Source organism: Polypterus senegalus, unplaced genomic scaffold, assembly GCF_016835505.1.
Source record: "Polypterus senegalus isolate Bchr_013 unplaced genomic scaffold, ASM1683550v1 scaffold_4110, whole genome shotgun sequence".
Taxonomy (NCBI): Eukaryota; Metazoa; Chordata; class Cladistia; order Polypteriformes; family Polypteridae; genus Polypterus; species Polypterus senegalus.
This window is the reverse complement of record NW_024381343.1, coordinates 5,850-23,100: the sequence shown is the minus strand read 5'-3', so window position 1 is coordinate 23,100 and position 17,251 is coordinate 5,850. Positions and strand designations below refer to the sequence as shown.

The 17,251-nt window shown below is 43.5% G+C and overlaps 1 protein-coding gene across 1 annotated transcript; it reads left to right on the top strand.

The window, feature by feature from the left end:
* Nucleotides 1-2,163: 2,163 nt before the first annotated feature.
* On the top strand, nucleotides 2,164-16,763 carry lmo2 (LIM domain only 2 (rhombotin-like 1)). The gene is made up of 3 exons (XM_039742837.1): nucleotides 2,164-2,400; nucleotides 3,568-3,783; nucleotides 15,735-16,763. The coding sequence occupies exons 1-3, from the start codon at nucleotides 2,252-2,254 to the stop codon at nucleotides 15,952-15,954; spliced, it is 585 nt and encodes a 194-aa protein (XP_039598771.1). The 5' UTR covers nucleotides 2,164-2,251; the 3' UTR covers nucleotides 15,955-16,763.
* Nucleotides 16,764-17,251: the final 488 nt, after the last annotated feature.

Genomic DNA, 17,251 nt, shown 5'->3' with positions numbered 1-17,251 from the left:
TCTCCAAATGGAGCATTTGTAATCCACCGAAAAGATATCTGTCCTCCAACTGGACTCTCCAAATAGGTGGCCACAATAGAGTAAAGTAAAGATAGGGATAATTGTGCGATATACAGCTCACCACTCCTGGGTTCCGGAAGACGCGGGCTGCAGACGCTCCTCAGTGATCCAATAATCCCCAGCGGCCCTCTCGAAGCTTCGATAAAATCACTCCTCTCACCGGTTCCTCCAGGTCGATTCTCTCTCTCCTCCGCAAAAGTCTATTCCTCCCCCCCTCACTCTCCAAGTCCGTCCTCCCTCCGTCTCCGCCACCCCAAAAACAGAGTTCCCCCCCTGTATTCTGTTCCTATCCTGATCAGCCGCTCTGCTGCCATCTAATGTCTAGTTCTTAAAATCGCAGCTCCATGACTCTCTTATTCAGACATACACACTCAAGATGTCTGTGTGCATAGCTACAAGACTTTTTATTCTGCGACTAGACGTGATCTTTTGAAGAGAGACACTTTCTCGTCCTGCGAGACGCGACTTTGTGCCAAGAGATTTAACCACACCCAGGGCTGGAAATAAAACACAAAGAGTAGATGACAAAGTAGAATGTCATAAAGAATTCAAAAACGTAGGCGCAATACACATGCAGAGCAGGTTAGAGATAACGAAAGTATGAAAATTTGAAAGACTCAAAAAAAGGAAAGTAAAAATCACATTAGCGCGAACAAATGGAAATTATTACTCAGTGAAATAACAGAACAGTGAAAAGAGATCAAATATATTGTTCGGGCTGAAACTTTAACTTGTAGATCAATTCGTGTTGCCATCAGGGAAAAGTCACATTTCTTCTCAATGAAGAGGCGTATCCGCGAGAATTAAAAGATTTGTTGTGTAGTGAAAATGAAATCCCGCGAGAGAAAATTTCAAGCCTCGTGAGACAAGACTTTGTGCAAAGAGATTTGGAAAAGTCCTGCCCACATCTAAAACATTTACAACCACACACACAGTTCAATCATTTCTCATTTGTGTGAATGCTATTGTCAGACACAGTCCATGTAGAGAGAAGGAAATGATATTCACTCACGGACAGTTGTTGATGTAATTCCAAACACGGAATCAAAATTCAACACGATATTGACGAAAAGGTAAAAGCAAAAAGAAACTGAATATATGGACATAGGTGATATGACAGAAACATGTAGGTAGTGTTCGGATTTAAACTTTAAGTCAGAGACTTGTAGATCATCTAATTTGTGTTGCCATCAGGGAAAAGTAGTGTTTCTACCCAATGAAGAGGCGTATCTGCGAGAATTAAAAGTTTTCTTGTTTGCGTTTAGCGGAGGCAGGGGGGTTGGCGAGCAAAGCGAGCATGGGGCGAAGCCACCTAGTTATATATATATATATATATATATATATATATATATATATATATATATATATATATATATATATATATATATATGCATTAAATAGTCGGAGTCCCGACCTGATTGTATGAGTGGTTACCTACCAGGTAATACATGTGGTTGGTGTGCCATTTGGCAAACATCCACCACGGGGCCCTCTTTCAGTTGCGAGAAGCAGATCATGGAATGTTGCATAGTTTACTGTCAAATAAAGCCCTTATTTGGGCTCATCAGGCGTACACACTCTACTACTCCTCTTGGGGAGACTGAACCTTGGACGTACTCTTTGCATTATTTGACAGTAAACTATGCAACATTCCATGATCTGCTTCTCGCAACTGAGAGGGCATGGCGGATGTTTGCCGAATGGCAGACCAACCACATGCATTACCTGGTAAGTAACCACCTATACAATCAGGTCGGGACTCAGACTACGAATGCAATGAATGTAATTACTCTGATCTACAGGCTGTCAAATAAACGAACCACACGCCGTGGCGCAGCGTAAAGGGACTTCGTTTCTGACGCTGACATCTGAGGTTCGATCCCCACGATGGGTGCAGTGAGTGTGTACACCTGATGAGCCCAAATAAGGGCGCAACACGTTTCACGTACTCTTCGCATTATTTGACAGTAAACTATGCAATATATATCTATCTATATTTATATCTATATCTAGATATCTCTCTCTCTCTCTCTCTCTATATATATATATATATATGTATATATATATATATTTATATATCTATATATATATACTGTATATATACACAAATGTCATCGAAAGGATTATTGTTCATTGGAAGGAGAACAGTGTGATGAGGTCAGTCAGATTGTGAAGTTTCGATGAAAAATGGATGACGGCGCTATCCCGAAACAATAAAAACAGTCGCAGATCTCACCCTCTGAAAATCGGAAATTCAAGGCCTATGGACAGTCTGAAGAAAGAAAGGGAAAAAAAAGGCAATCAGGTGGCCACCTCACTAACCTTTCCCCAGCGTTCGAGGTGAGACATTTCTGTTTGTTTGTTTTTTTTCTCTCGAAGTCGGCAGTGTCCGTTCTATCTCGTTTGCTACGTAAAAGCGACTTTTCCTCTCTCGATCATTTCCTTGTTGGTGATTTTAATTTTGCCGCTCCAACCATTCATTGGCTGTCCCACCAGAACACTGTTGTTTACTGGCCTTCCAGATCCCACCCATGGAAGCAATGCCGCCAATCATCGCCTCGCAGATCCTGAACTGGGAAAGGCTCCACCACCTAAATCTGAGTGGAAGCCACCCCACTAAACCGTGATGAAAAGTACACAACAGACAGACAAGACACAATACAACACACGCACAGGTAAAACTCCTTATGTGGCAGTGCTACAACCTGATTGAGTTTACAAGGATATTTTTTTACCCTTTTAGCCATCTCTTGCTGCTACATCTTTCATTTAGCTGTTATAAGTTGCACTAAGTAAATACAGCTGGTGAAATATTTGTGTGTGTGTGTGTGTGTCCTGTCTGCAAAGCAACAGAATCTGAATATTTTGAAGAGAAGTGTTTCTTTTCTATACCCACTATCTTCTTCTTCTTGTTTCGCCTGCTCCCATTAGGGGTTGCCACAGCGGATCATCTTGTCCACATATTGATTTGGCAAAACTTTACACCGGATGCCCTTCCTGACATACGGTAACCCTCCCCATTTACGAAGAAACACACTGGTTTGTGCATCCCATGTGGCTGGGTTTTCCTGTACCCACTATATTGATATTAAAATAGCACTTTTCCTAGCTTCTCCTAGTTTGCTCATTCTTACTTTAATAATAACAATACAGCAGGTCAAGTACTCATTGTGTTCTGGTCTTATAAAAGGTGTTGCATTACATCAGATCAGAAGGTTTTTGCCTGCCGCCGATTCACTTCACCTAGCAGTGCTCACATTGTAGAAGTGTGGAAACAGATGTGCCGCACTTGTAAAGAACATTGAGACAGCATCCCATAGGCAAGGCACTATTAAAAGTCACAAGATTGCAGGTTTCCTGATTTCATTTGTGAACTTGAATTGGTTGCTTCACTTGCTACCGCTCATGGAAATAAGGAAATAATTGCTTTATTTGTCTGCAAAATAAATAAATGTACAGTAACTGTACTTGGAGCGCCTACTCAACTTGATTTGTGTCCTTCTCCAGGGAACCGGTGGATGAGGTGCTGCAGATCCCGCCCTCGTTGCTGACCTGTGGTGGCTGCCAACAGAATATTGGAGACCGTTTCTTCCTTAAAGCCATCGAGCAATACTGGCATGAAGATTGCTTGAGCTGTGACCTTTGTGGCTGCCGTCTCGGGGAGGTGGGCCGCCGGTTGTACTACAAGCTTGGGAGGAAGTTGTGCAGAAGAGACTATCTGAGGTAAGATGAAGGACATGGGTGGCAGTGCTACATGTTAGGATAGTTTTAATGAGACAAGGCCAATCAGCTTGACAATCCTATTCCCCTTATTTCTCCAAAATTACATTCACTTATTTGGCTGACGCCATTATCCAAGCCGATTTATAACATTTCTGGTGCAGTTGGTTACATTAGTTGTGGTTTTCCAATTGGAGCACAAGCAGGTCAAGTGACTTGCTCAGGATCACACATGGTGTCAGTAGTGGGATCTGAACCCACAACCTCAGAGGTTTGAAGTCTAAAGCCTAAGCCACTATGCCACACTGCCTGCCTACATCAAGTCAGATTTTGGTAGTATGGTATACATCACATTTTTTAAACCATTAGGCTGGCCAATTGAGAGATCCGGTTTGTGTTCCTGAAACGCCATTACTCTAAACACCAGCTGGAGTTCCAAGTTGATAGATCTGGCGACTGTCACTGGAGAGCATGAAGTATAATGAGATCACAGTATCTTCTCATTTGTACATCCATCTGTTCATTCTTCCATTTAGGAGGAACTATGGAGTTGACAAGTGTTTTAGTGAACAGTCAACATTGTGCTGAATGGAATTGGGAGATCAGTCGTAATTAAACAAACAAGCTGTGAGTTGATGTCGAGAAGTAAAGAAACAAATAACCAAAGCCCAATACGTATAAAAACATTGCAGTCCAGCAATTAGGCAAAAATTCAAAAACCAGCCAACATACGTTAACCAGAGCCAACATGTTAATTGTAATCATGGTCAAGAAATGGAGCCGTATTTTATTAATGTTAGGAATTATTCCCTTATAATTTTTTTTAGAGCCCTTGAATTAATTTATGACATTTAGTTTTTGCTATCCCAGTCCATTTGAACTGCAGATTATTTTTGGGCCATCTTCTTGTCACATGCAGATGAAGGCCCGCAAAGCTTTTGAAGCCTTCTCCAGCTTGTGCACTGAAAAAAGATCTTCTTCCTCTTCTTCTTTCGGCTGCTCCTGTTAGGGGTTGCCACAGTGGATCATCTTGTCTGCATATTGATTTGGCAAACTTTTGCACAGGATGCCCTTCCTGATGTAACCCTCACCATACATCCAGGCTTGTGACCGACACGCACTGCGTTGTGCATCCCTTGTGGCTGGGTTACTGAAGCTTTGAAAATAGTGACATCTTGTGGTGTACAAAAATCATAGCAGCCATGAACTTGACACAGCCCAAGTACTCCTCGCCCTGGTTGATCATATAGTTATTATCCGACAGGGGCACTAAAAGCACTAAAAGTCCAAGAAAACTCTGTATGTTTATTTTAATCTTATGATAATCAAGTTATCATTAGTCCTAAAGATGTAATTTGCTGCCATTATGAATGTCATAGCACTGAGACAAGTAACAATGGCTTCTCTCTCTTCACATGGCTCTTTTAGGTACCGTATATCATAGACATATATAGATAGACGCCGCATTCACTGTGTTGCCCAGTCGACACGATACGCCGGCGCGTCCACCATGTTGCGAGTGGCAAAAGTGCCATTTAAACTAATACAGGTAGACGTGGTAACCGAGTTTTCTGATGAAAAAAAAAACAATAACGCTTAAAACAGTATCATTTACATACAACAGATTTTGGCACATTGTTTAAATGCAATTATTTATATCCATTTATACACTAATAATGGCAATTATTAAATAACAATAATAATAATAATAATTATTATTATTAAATAATTCCTCCCGTATAAGTAACATTTCTCGAACTGCCATGTTCCATCTCTGAAACATTTCTAGACTTTGTCCTGTTCTTACACAACACAGTACTGAAGTTAATGCCCGAGTCACCTCACGTGTAGATTACTGTAATGCTATTCTATCTGGCGTCCCACAAAAACGTGTCCAACTTCTTCAAAATTCTGCTGCCAGGATAATAACCTGCTGTTGTAAATCCACTGAACACATCACACTGATTCTCTCTCAACTTCACTGGCTCCCTGTTCACTACAGAATACAATACACAATACTGTTCTTAACATTTAAAGCTCCCCCCACCTCACTGACACTCCTCTCACTCACTCAGATCCTCCTCTGCAGCTCGACTTTCTGCACCACACGTCAGACTCTGTGCTATGGGAGCTCGAGCGTCTCTCATTGTGCGCCTCAACTCGGGAATTCTCTTCCCTCTCATATACGTCAGCTCGATTCAATAACACATTTTAAACTCCCCTCAAAATCTTTTCAAACTGGCATACCAGTTGTGAATTTTGCACTGTTACTGCCAGTTATCTTTGTTTGTCTTTCATTTAACAGTGAAATGATCCACTCAATTGACAAAAATAAACAATCTTATTGTATACAAATTGGCTTAATAATTTCTGCAAACATTTCGCTCATTCCTCTCTCAATCTCTCTCTCTCACACACACACACGCACACACACACAATGTGGTTACTTAAATATATGCAGGATAGGATCTAAAACAGAACTGTCTTACATAGCTTTTTCCGTGTGTTGCCACTGTGTAATTTGAGAGTATTCAGTCTGTCAATATGGTGCAGCCTTAGTTTGTGGAAGACAGACACAACTAAAGACATAAGCATTAAATGATGGTTGTGAATTTCAAACTGTGTTTCTTCAATGTGCTCCTTGAGAAAAAACACATCATCTGAACCAATCTCAGCCTGAAAAAAACTGATTGATCAAAGATACACTGACAGCTTGCCCTAATGTCGCTGATTGATCAAAGATACACTGACAGCTTGCCCTCATGTCGACTGTCGGATAACACGCTCAGCTACTTTGACCACCTTGACTGGACCCTCAGAAGGAATCGTCAAACCTCCTTTGTTTTTTAATGTGAGCGAGTGGTAGCTTTGATCATACGATGCCGGTACAGCATGTGTTACCAAACACATCACAGGACAGCTTTCTCAAAATCCCGTCTAAGGGCCACCTGACCTCCCACTGCTTTCTGAGGTGGATTTTTTGTTTGGGAAACCTTCAGTGTTTGAGAAATGTTAACATCTAACAACAATCTACATAGTTAGTGACTAAATAAGTTTAGCCAAAATGTTGTTTGGAGGCTCACTTGAGCACATAAATGCACAGCTTTGCTAGCTTAGCCCGGCGTAGCTAAAGTTAAGATTATAAAACGGGATTTTCTAATGGCCAAATATAACCAAAACAATTGTTCAGCCTTACCTATGAAATGTAATCCTCCGGGATCTGGTTTGGAGTGTACAACGGTTTGTACAATCCCAAGCAGCTCATGTGTGAGGCACCTTTATCCAATACTTCTATGCCGTATATAGTCGTGTATAAGTCAGGTCATGAAAAATCGATCATAAAATTAGAACCCGACCTATATGCCCATTCAAAAATGCGACACTTATTTTTTTTTTCGCATCTTCTTGCCTCCTCTAATCTCACATCAGTTTCTCAGACGTATTGAATTTTGTTGCAGCAGCGCAGTTATCAATTTCTTTCGCTACTTCAACAACTTTTAATTTAAAATCAGCTTCATATTTTCTTCTGATCGAACGCTCCATCGTTGATAAGGGATGCTGTTACGATAAAGGTGTATGAGGGTGTGAGATAAAAAACACAAAACAGTGCAAACGTCACTTCGGAATAGTTTGGGTATTACCGTGTGGTCATGTAGGGACAATACAGTGGGATGCAAAAGTTTGGGCAACCTTGATAATAGTCATTATTTTCTTGTATAAATCGTTGGTTGTTACGATAAAAAATGTCAGTTAAATATATCATATAGGAGACACACACAGTGATATTTGAGAAGTGAAATGAAGTTTATTGGATTTACAGAAAGTGTGCAATAATTGTTAAAACAAAATCAGGCAGGTGCAGAAAGATGCGAAAAAAAAAATAAGTGTCGCATTTTTGAATGGGCATATAAGTCGGGTTCTAATTTTATGATCGATTTTTCATGACCTGACTTATACGCGACTATATACGGCATAGAAGTATTGGATAAAGATGCCTCACACATGAGCTGCTTGGGATTGTACAAACCGTTGTACACTCCAAACCAGATCCCGGAGGATTAAATTTCATAGGTAAGGCTGAACAATTGTTTTGGTTATATTTGGCCATTAGAAAATCCCGTTTTATAATCTTAACTTTAGCTACGCCGGACTAAGAGTCGGTGCAAGTGAACGAAAAAGGTAGAAGCAGACAACAGCCGAGACAAAGTACCGCAAGGAAGCGTGCGGCCAACTCTCGGAGAGCTGAGCGACCTGGAAGTTGGAGTATAACAAGCGCTGCTCGGTTGGAGCGCAGCAGCAGGGGAAGGACAGGCTCAGTGACGCTTCCTACAGGGGAGCCATGGGCCGTAGGGGTGCGAGCCTGGCAGTAGGAGTCAGAGGCTTGGGGTTGGTGCCCTGCCGGAAACCACAGAAGGCTGCAGAGGTGCGAGTCTATGAGTAGTAGTCGGCTGAACTGCTGGGTTAGGCTGCAAGGACCCGTTAGGGTTAAGCCAAGGAAATGTCAGCTTTTAGAGGAGTACCCCGGGCTCATGTTTTTCGGGACAGTTTCCTGCCATATTTTAACCTCATTTTAAAGGATTACTGATATGATTGTTTTAACCTACGCCATCACTTTGTTTTATTGGATTATTTATTTATTATGGATTGATTGCCCTACACTGATTGAACATGGTTTTGATTTTTGACTTGTTTTAAATAAAAGTACTGGAGCAGTTTCACACCTACCCCTTGCTTCATGTTGTGTCCTCATCGGCCGGCTCATCCAGTTACATTATCTATGGTGTCGCGTTCAAGAGACTCCCAAAACAGAAGGTGGGAGCGTGGAGCTGACCCACACCTTCACAAAGAGCGATATCAGAATGCTATATAAAATGTAGCACACACTGCACAAGCTTCAGAAAGATTCGTTCTTTAATGACATTGAACCATTTCGTTCGTTCAGAGACCAAGACAAGTACGAAAAGAACTAGTTAGTTTGTTCATTGCACATCATTACTGAAAAGCTCCTTTGAGACATTAAAATACATCATAAGTCACCACTGATTCATAATTATGTGACAACTTTACCACGTCAGGTTTTTTATTTTTTCTTTGCTGTGAAGTAATTTGAAAGGTTGATATTTTTCATTTAGTGCTTCAGGGATAATTACCCTGACACGTTAGAGGTTCCAGTACAGAAGCAAAGCATAGCATGAGATTTACTTTATTGTCGGATAACAAGTTCCACCTTTGTGGGCTCCTAATTTAATCCAACATCTTCTTTAAATAAGATTCGAGTGGTAGTTGCACATCCCACAGTCTCTTATATTTCTTGACCTGGAAGTGCTTCTAACCCCTCAGTCCATGTGATTATCCAGCACTTCCGGGACAGATGAAAACTCCTTTTCTTCGTCAGCCCGGAAGCACTTTTGTTTCTTCCGTCCATGTGACTGGGATGTACTTCCGGGCTGTATCAAAAATAAATGTCTGTGCCTCCCTGCAGCGTCCCCTGGCAGCCCTGACCTTATCCAGCAGGGCTGTGTATTAAAACTCCATAGTCCATGATGCCCTGCTTGAATTTGGGGCACCTTCACGTCGCAGGGAGAGCTCCCTCTGGCGGTTTGGGATAGTCCACAGCATATTCAGCATGATTTTGGCCACCCATTGTTAGGACATGCGATGGTTGCTATGGGAGTGTCCTCGTAGGTCATGACCTGGGTATTTTGATACAATAAAAGGAATTGTTTTCTAGGGCAATTCTTTCCTATCCAAGTGGTGGATGATTAATCCTATTCAATAGCTTACTAAAATGTGTATCGTTCTTTTGTGTATCGACCTTTCATTTTTGTTGTTGACTTGATGCACATTTTTTTTCGACCTCCTGGTTCTGCTTTCACATTCTTCTCTTGGTTACTGCAAATCTCGTCCGTCCAGCAGACATAAACTGTTAAACAGATTTTTTTCAAAACAACAAAGCAAAAAAGAGTTTTAAGTTTTGGGGCACATCCCATCTTGGACAACCAGGAAGTGTTCAATGCTGAATTTAATACCTTCACCATGGACAAAATGGAGCCAGATTTTTAATGAGACGAGGGGTGGAGCTTAGTTATCTCAGGGTCTTGATCTCGAGTGAAGGAAAAAGTGAAAGGGAGATCGAGAGGTGTGTGGTTGTACTGGTCAGTCATGGTGAAGAGAGAGTTGAACCAAAAGACAAAGCTCTCGATTTACTTTTCAATTTACGATCCTGGCCTAAACGATGACCACAAGCTTTGGGTAGTAACTGACAGAACAAGGTCGCACAAACAAGTGGTGGAAGTGAGCTCCCTTCACGGGGAGTCTGGGCTCAGCCTTAGAGATAGGATGAGGATTGAAGACATTTGGAAGGAGTTCAAAGTTGAGCCGCTGCTGCTCTGCTTTAAAAAGAAACCAGTTAGGGTGGTTTGTGATTTTGGGATTATGATTCCTATTGAACATCTCCCTGGTGATGTGGTTTGGGCTTGTCCAACTGGGAGGAGACCACTAGAACAGATCCAGGACATGGTGAATAGATTATATCTCTTCCTTGGCCTGGGAAATATCCCCCCCAAGGGATATGGAGCAGGAAATGGGGAAAAGGGACTTGACTTGGATCTGGATAAGTGGCAGAAATTGGACTGATGGATGGATTTTTAAGTTGTAACCAGAAGATTGATAAACAAAACGCACTTGCCACTAACGATTTTTATCTAGAACTCGGATAACCAGGTAGTTTGATACACTCTAACCTGTGACATCATGGGGCGCAACCTCTGGTTGTCCTGCATAGCAATATGGCTAGAAACAGTTTGTTTGAGGTGTCGGAGGATTAATTGTGAGATAAGATGACCAGGAGAGATAAACACTAAGTAGGACATAATCTTGAAAAGAAACCAAGAGAAGACAGAATAAACTAGACAAAATGGGATCAAAGAGCAGGATGAGAACTTGTAGTGAAGGATGAAAGAAAGTCATCACTAGAAAAGAAATCCCACCACTAGGGAATACTCGAAAAACCAGCAAATTATCACTAAGAATCGTGATTTGCAATTTTATGCACCATGGGATGAAAAGGAATGTCAATGCCTAACCTGCACAATGGATGATGGTAGGCTACCACCATGCAAGGCTTATTGACTTCCACATTTCCCCTGACATGAACATTTTAGTTGCTTCATCATGAACAGTGCTTAGACATCTAAACCTTTATTGTCCTTCCACTTGATTGCAGTCATTTTGCCTTTTTGCCACATAGATACTGCATCCTGCTGCAGCTTTACACAACTAAGTCACCAGGCATTTTACGGTCGTACAGTGCTGTATGCATCAGTTTTGCTATCTGGGTCAACATCTAATGACCAATCCACGTTGTCCTCACTATCGCTTGCTTCAACTGATGGTTCGGCTTCAGTTTATTCTACAACTGGGTTTACAACTTCTTGTTTATACACCATTGTGTTTTGGTTATAGGCTCTACCACACTTGTGAATATTTATGAGTTACCATAAAGTGGCAAAACGCATACTGTAGAAATATTCATGATTTTTTTGCAGCATCATGTTATTACGTCCACTAGATGGCAGCAGAATACAGTTATGGCCAAACATTTTGAGAATGACACAAGTGTTGGTTTTCATAAAGCTTGCTGCTTCAGTGTTTTTAGATCTTTTTGTCAGATGTTTCTATGGCATACTGAAGTAGAATTACAAGCATTTCAGAAGTTTCAAAGGCTTTTATTGACAAGTAGACATTAAGCCAGTTACAATAATGGGCGCTAGAACAGTAGGCATAGACATTTGTATGAACAGTCTCTATTAAATGGCAAGGGACCATGTATGTGGCTGTAATATGCGTCACTGTATTGTGTGCCTTTAAATTTCTCTCTCAGTAATACTGGTTTGTATTTCCGTGAAATGCCTGTAATTTTGTCTGACAGTAATACAGTGGAACCTCGGCTCACGACCATAATTCGTTCCAAAACTCTGGTCGTAACCCGATTTGGTCGCGAACCGAAGCAATTTCCCCCATAGGATTGTATGTAAATACAATTAATCTGTTCCAGACCGTATGAACTGCATGTAAATATTTTTTTTTAAGTTTTTAAGCACAAATATAGTTAATTATACCATTGAATGCACAGCGTAATAGTAAACTAAATGTAAAAACATTGAATAACACTAAGAAAACCTTGAACAACAGAGAAAACTAACACTACAAGAGTTCACGCTACAGCCTTATGACCTGCTCGCTAAAACCCCTTTTTTTAATGAGTTTTAAGCACAGGGAAAAAAATGAACATTTGAAAAATCTGTAATTTAATAAACAAACAAGAAAAGTAACATTGCAACAATGCACGCGTGCCCCTGTGTGTGTGTGTCTCTCTCGCCTGGGTGTGTGTGTGTGTCTGTCTGTTTCTCTCTCGCGCACACCTGTGGGTTTGTGTCTGTCTCGCGGGTGCCTGTGTGTGTGTGTCTTGCGCACCTGTGTGTGTGTCTCTCTCGCGCGCGCCTGTGTGTCTATCTCGCATGCGGCTTTGTGTGTGTGTCTCTTGCGCGCCTGTGTGTCTATCTCGCATGCGCCTGTGTGTGTGTGTCTGTCTCACATGCGGCTTTGTGTGTGTGTCTGTCTCGCATGCGCCTGTGGGTTTGTGTCTGTCTCGCGGGTGCCTGTGTGTGTGTGTGTCTTGCGCGCCTGTGTGTGTGTGTGTGTGTGTCTTGCGCACGAGCGCCTGTGTGTGTGTGTGTGTGTGTCTGTCTGCATGCGCCTGTGTGTGTGTGTGTGTGTCTCTCTCACGCCTGTGTTTCTATCTCGCATGCGGCTTTGAGTGTGTGTCTGTCTCGCGGGCGCCTGTATGTGTTTGTCTCGCTGGCGCCTGTGTGTGTGTGTCTCTTGCGCGCCTGTGTGTGTGTCTGTCTCACGCGCGCCTGTGTGTGTGTGTGTGTGTGTCTGTCTCGCATGCGGCTTGTGTGTGTGTCTGTCTCATGTGTCTGTCTCGCTGGCGCCTGTGTGTCTTGCGCCTGTGTGTGTCTCTGTCTCACGCGCCTGTGTGTGTGTGTGTGTCTCTGCGGCTTTGCCTGTCTGTGTGTGTTTGTGTCTCTCTCTCTCTCACGTGTGCCTGTGTGTGTGTGTGTGTCTCTTTCGCGCCTGTGTGTGTGTGTGTGTCTCTCTCGCGCCTGTGTGTCTATCTCGCTACGGCTGTGTGTGTGTGTGTCTGTCTCACAGCGCCTGTGTGTCTGTGTGTGTCTGTCTGCATGCGGCTGTGTGTGTCTGTCTCGCATGCGCCTGTGTGTGTTTTTCTGTCTCACGAGCGCCTGTGTGTGTGTGTGTGTTGGGCGCCTGTGTGTGTGTGTCTCTTGCGCGCCTGTGTGTGTGTCTGTCTTACGCGCGCCTGTGTGTGTGTGTGTGTGTGTGTCTCTGTCTCGCATGCGGCTTTGTGTGTGTGTCTGTCTCGCATGCGCCTGTGTGTGTGTGTGTCTGTCTCACGAGCGCCTGTGTGTGTGTCTTGCGCGCCTGTGTGTGTGTGTGTGTCTGTCTCACATGCGGCTTTGTGTGTGTCTGTCTCACGAGCGCCTGTGTGTGTGTGTGTGTCTGTCTCGCATGCGGCTTTGCGTGTGTGTCTATCTCGCATGCGGCTTTGTGTGTGTGTCTGTCTCGCAGGCGCCTGTATGTGTCTGTCTCGCTGGCGCCTGTGTGTGTGTGTCTCTTAAGCGCCTGTGTGTCTGTCTCGCATGCGCCTGTGTGTGTTTTTCTGTCTCACGAGCGCCTGTGTGTGTGTGTGTCTTGCGCGCCTGTGTGTGTGTGTGTCTTGCGCGCCTGTGTGTGTGTCTCTCACGCGCGACTGTGTGTCTGTCTCGCATGCGGCTTTGTGTGTGTGTCTGTCTCGCATGCGCCTGTGTGTGTGTGTGTCTGTCTCACGAGCGCCTGTGTGTGTGTGTCTTGCGCACCTGTGTGTGTGTGTGTCTTGCGCGCCTGTGTGTGTGTGTGTGTCTCTCACGCGCGCCTGTGTGTCTATCTCGCATACGGCTGTGTGTGTGTGTCTGTCTCACGAGCGCCTGTGTGTGTGTGTGTGTGTCGGTCTTGCATGCGGCTTTGTGTGTGTGTCTGTCTCGCATGCGGCTTTGTGTGTGTGTCTGTCTCGCGGGCGCCTGTATGTGTCTGTCTCGCTGGCGCCTGTGTGTGTGTGTCTCTTGCGCGCCTGTGTGTGTGTCTGTCTCACGAGCGCCTGTGTGTGTGTGTGTGTGTGTGTCTGTCTCGCATGCGCTTTGTGTGTGTGTCTGTCTCGCATGCCTGTGTGTGTGTGTGTGTCTCTCACGCGCGCCTGTGTGTCTATCTCGCATGCGGCTTTGTGTGTGTGTCTATCTCGCATGCGGCTTTGTGTGTGTGTCTGTCTCGCGGGCGCCTGTATGTGTCTGTCTCGCTGGCGCCTGTGTGTGTGTGTCTCTTGCGCGCCTGTGTGTGTGTCTGTCTCACGCGCGCCTGTGTGTCTGTCTCGCATGCGGCTTTGTGTGTGTGTTTGTCTCGCTTGCGCCTGTGTGTGTGTGTCTGTCTCACGAGCGCCTGTGTGTGTGTGTGTGTGTGTGTGTCTGTCTCGCATGCGGCTTTGTGTGTGTGTCTGTCTCGCATGCGCCTGTGTGTGTGTTTGTCTCACGAGCACCTGTGTGTGTGTGTGTGTGTGTGTCTCTCTCACGCGCGCCTGTGTGAGGATTACATTAAGTTTATACAAAGAGTCCATATTTGCAGTGTTGGCCCTTCTTTCTTTTTCAAGAACTCTGCAATTCACCCTGGCAGGCTATCAAGCAACTTTTGGGCCCAATCCTGACTGATGGCAGCCCATTCTTGCATAATCAGAATTTGTGGGTTTTTGTTGGTCCACTCGCCTTTTGAGGATTGACCACAAGTCCTCAATGGGATTAAGGTCTTGGGAATTTCCAGACCATATAACCAAAATTTCAATGTTTTATTCCCCAAGCCACTTAGTTCTCACTATTGCCCTAATGGCCCGGTACTCCATCATCAATGTTTTTCTTGGCTTCTTTGCTGCCCTTCTTGACACCCACCAGGCCATTCTCCAAAAGTCTTTGCCTCACTCACACCTGCCTGCTGCCATTCCTGAGCAAGCTCTACACTGGTGGTGCCCGCAGCTGAATTGACTTTAGGAGACACGCCTGGTGCTTGCTAGACTTTTCTTGGGTGCCCTGACGCCTTCTTCACAACAGTAGTGCAAATGGGTTTTTTGGAATTAAGTTTGTCTTTCATGACAAGGAGGGACTTTGCAATTCATTGCAATTTATCTGATCACCCTGAGTCTGACTCGGGGTTAACCACAATTACACAGACTTCCAATTCCGAGTCACGTTTGGGGTTAACGCTAAAGAGGTTAACGGGAGTCTTTGAGAAAACTAACGGACATCACAGACCACATGTAACATGTTTTGAATACCCACTGCATAAAAAAAGTTCCAAAGGCTGGATGCAACCTACAGGGCTTCACTTTGACAATCCCCATCTCTAACTATACATACCGCACCAATGTTTCATCCTACTCTTTTGGGCCCTTGATCAAGGCTCTTAAACTGAAAATTGCTCCCCCCCCAAAAAAAATAAAGGTCAAGTGAAAAGATAATTTCCAGTACCCCTCGGAGATTAACAAAGTATATCAAATCAAATCAAAAATCTATAGTAAATTTCTAGAATTTAAAATACTTTTAGCTCTGGAGATCTTTTGAAAACACACCTGCTCACTAACTCCTGAAGTACACCTGCTGCCATTAGGTTTGTCTCCCTCATGTCCCTGAATGTGCCCACTGTGTTAGCCAGACTTCAATCTCTATGCAAATTACATGTCATGTCAGTTTGTTTGCTGGCCCTATGATCCTGCGTTTGCAATCAGTGGGTTTAAAAGATGGACGACTGTTTGGTGACCATCACTCTAATGTAAGACTCTGTATTTTCCATTCCAGGTTGTTTGGACAAGATGGACTCTGTGCCTCCTGTGACAAGAGGATCCGAGCGTTCGAGATGACGATGCGGGTACGGGACAAGGTGTACCACCTGGAATGCTTCAAGTGCGCCGCGTGCCAAAAGCACTTCTGTGTGGGCGACCGCTATCTGCTCATCAATTCGGACATCGTATGTGAACAGGACATTTTTGAGTGGACTAAAGTCAATGGTCTGCTTTAAGAGCGTGGACTGCAAATGGAGGTCCTCAGGTGCTCCTAACTGCATTGCTTCTTCCTTGTTTTCTTCCACTGGACAATGAACTGGTGAATAAAAAATATGTAGACATTTGCAGTGGAAGTACTCTACAAGTTTGCAAAAATAACTTTGAAGCGAAAGGATGAATGGAGCAAAGAAAGACACGGCCACAAGCACTTCCTGACTGGAATTAAGACTTTGGATACATGGAAATATGAACAGAAATGTGCACATGCAAGTATGACGAGTGTCCTCTAGGTGGCACTGTTTACCTACAATGGGTATGGAGTTCTTTAGCATTGTGGGGCTTTGTGACCAGAACAACTCTTATATTCATACAATGACTATTATGGATTTTTTTATGATTTTTTTAAAGATATGGCTTTTGATATATTATCTTTTTTTGCCAGTCAGGACACCAGCTTTGTCTTCAGAAGTTGTTAACTCCATGTTGCCCTGTTTTACCTAAGCAGACAGACAAACATCTTCCAGGGTGACTTCTGGCCCGTGGGTGGTGTGATCCTTGGGCACCTCATTCATTGCAGTCCAGTGGCAAAGGAGCGATGCCCCCTGGTGACTGTGACATCTAACAGTGCAGTTTAACTTTCAGCTGAAAAGATGGCCATCCTGGATTTTTCATTCTGGTTGAATCTGGTTTATGCTCATATTCATTTTTATCCTATGTTTGTCCTAAAAGAATATGAGTCAAAAAAGGCAAAATTTGTCAAATCATTCATTTCCTATTTTGTAATAAATTCAATATGGACAGAAAATAAAAGGTTTAGGTTATTTGAGCAATCGTGTGTGTGTGTGTGTGAATGTGGAGACGGTGGCACATTGAGTCTGCCACGTGAAGCTCTGCAGGGCTGTGTTGGCATTGGGTTGACCTCACCCTTTTTATTTTTGTATTAACTACTTTTTATTTCATATTTACAGTTAATAAAATATCTTTCTTAAAATGCATTAAATTTAATCCCCCAATTCTTTTTTCCTTTTTTCTCCAGTGTACTGTAACCCAAGGAAAAAAAGTTTTAACTGACTGAGCATCAAGAAATTAAAACATTTCTGCTTCTTGTGTCACGCATATGTGCCAGAGAGTCACCTTCCAGGTTCACCTAAAGCAAGTAGTACCACCCCGGGATGAGAAGGGGGCACTGTCACCCACAGTCTTGTCTTCTTTTTTCCCCCCTCATAGCGTCAAGAAACTGGCCCTTGAGGGCACTGAAGCAAAGAAAGCCCCGCCCCTTCAGGTCTACCTGATATAAAAGGAAAACCCTCCCAA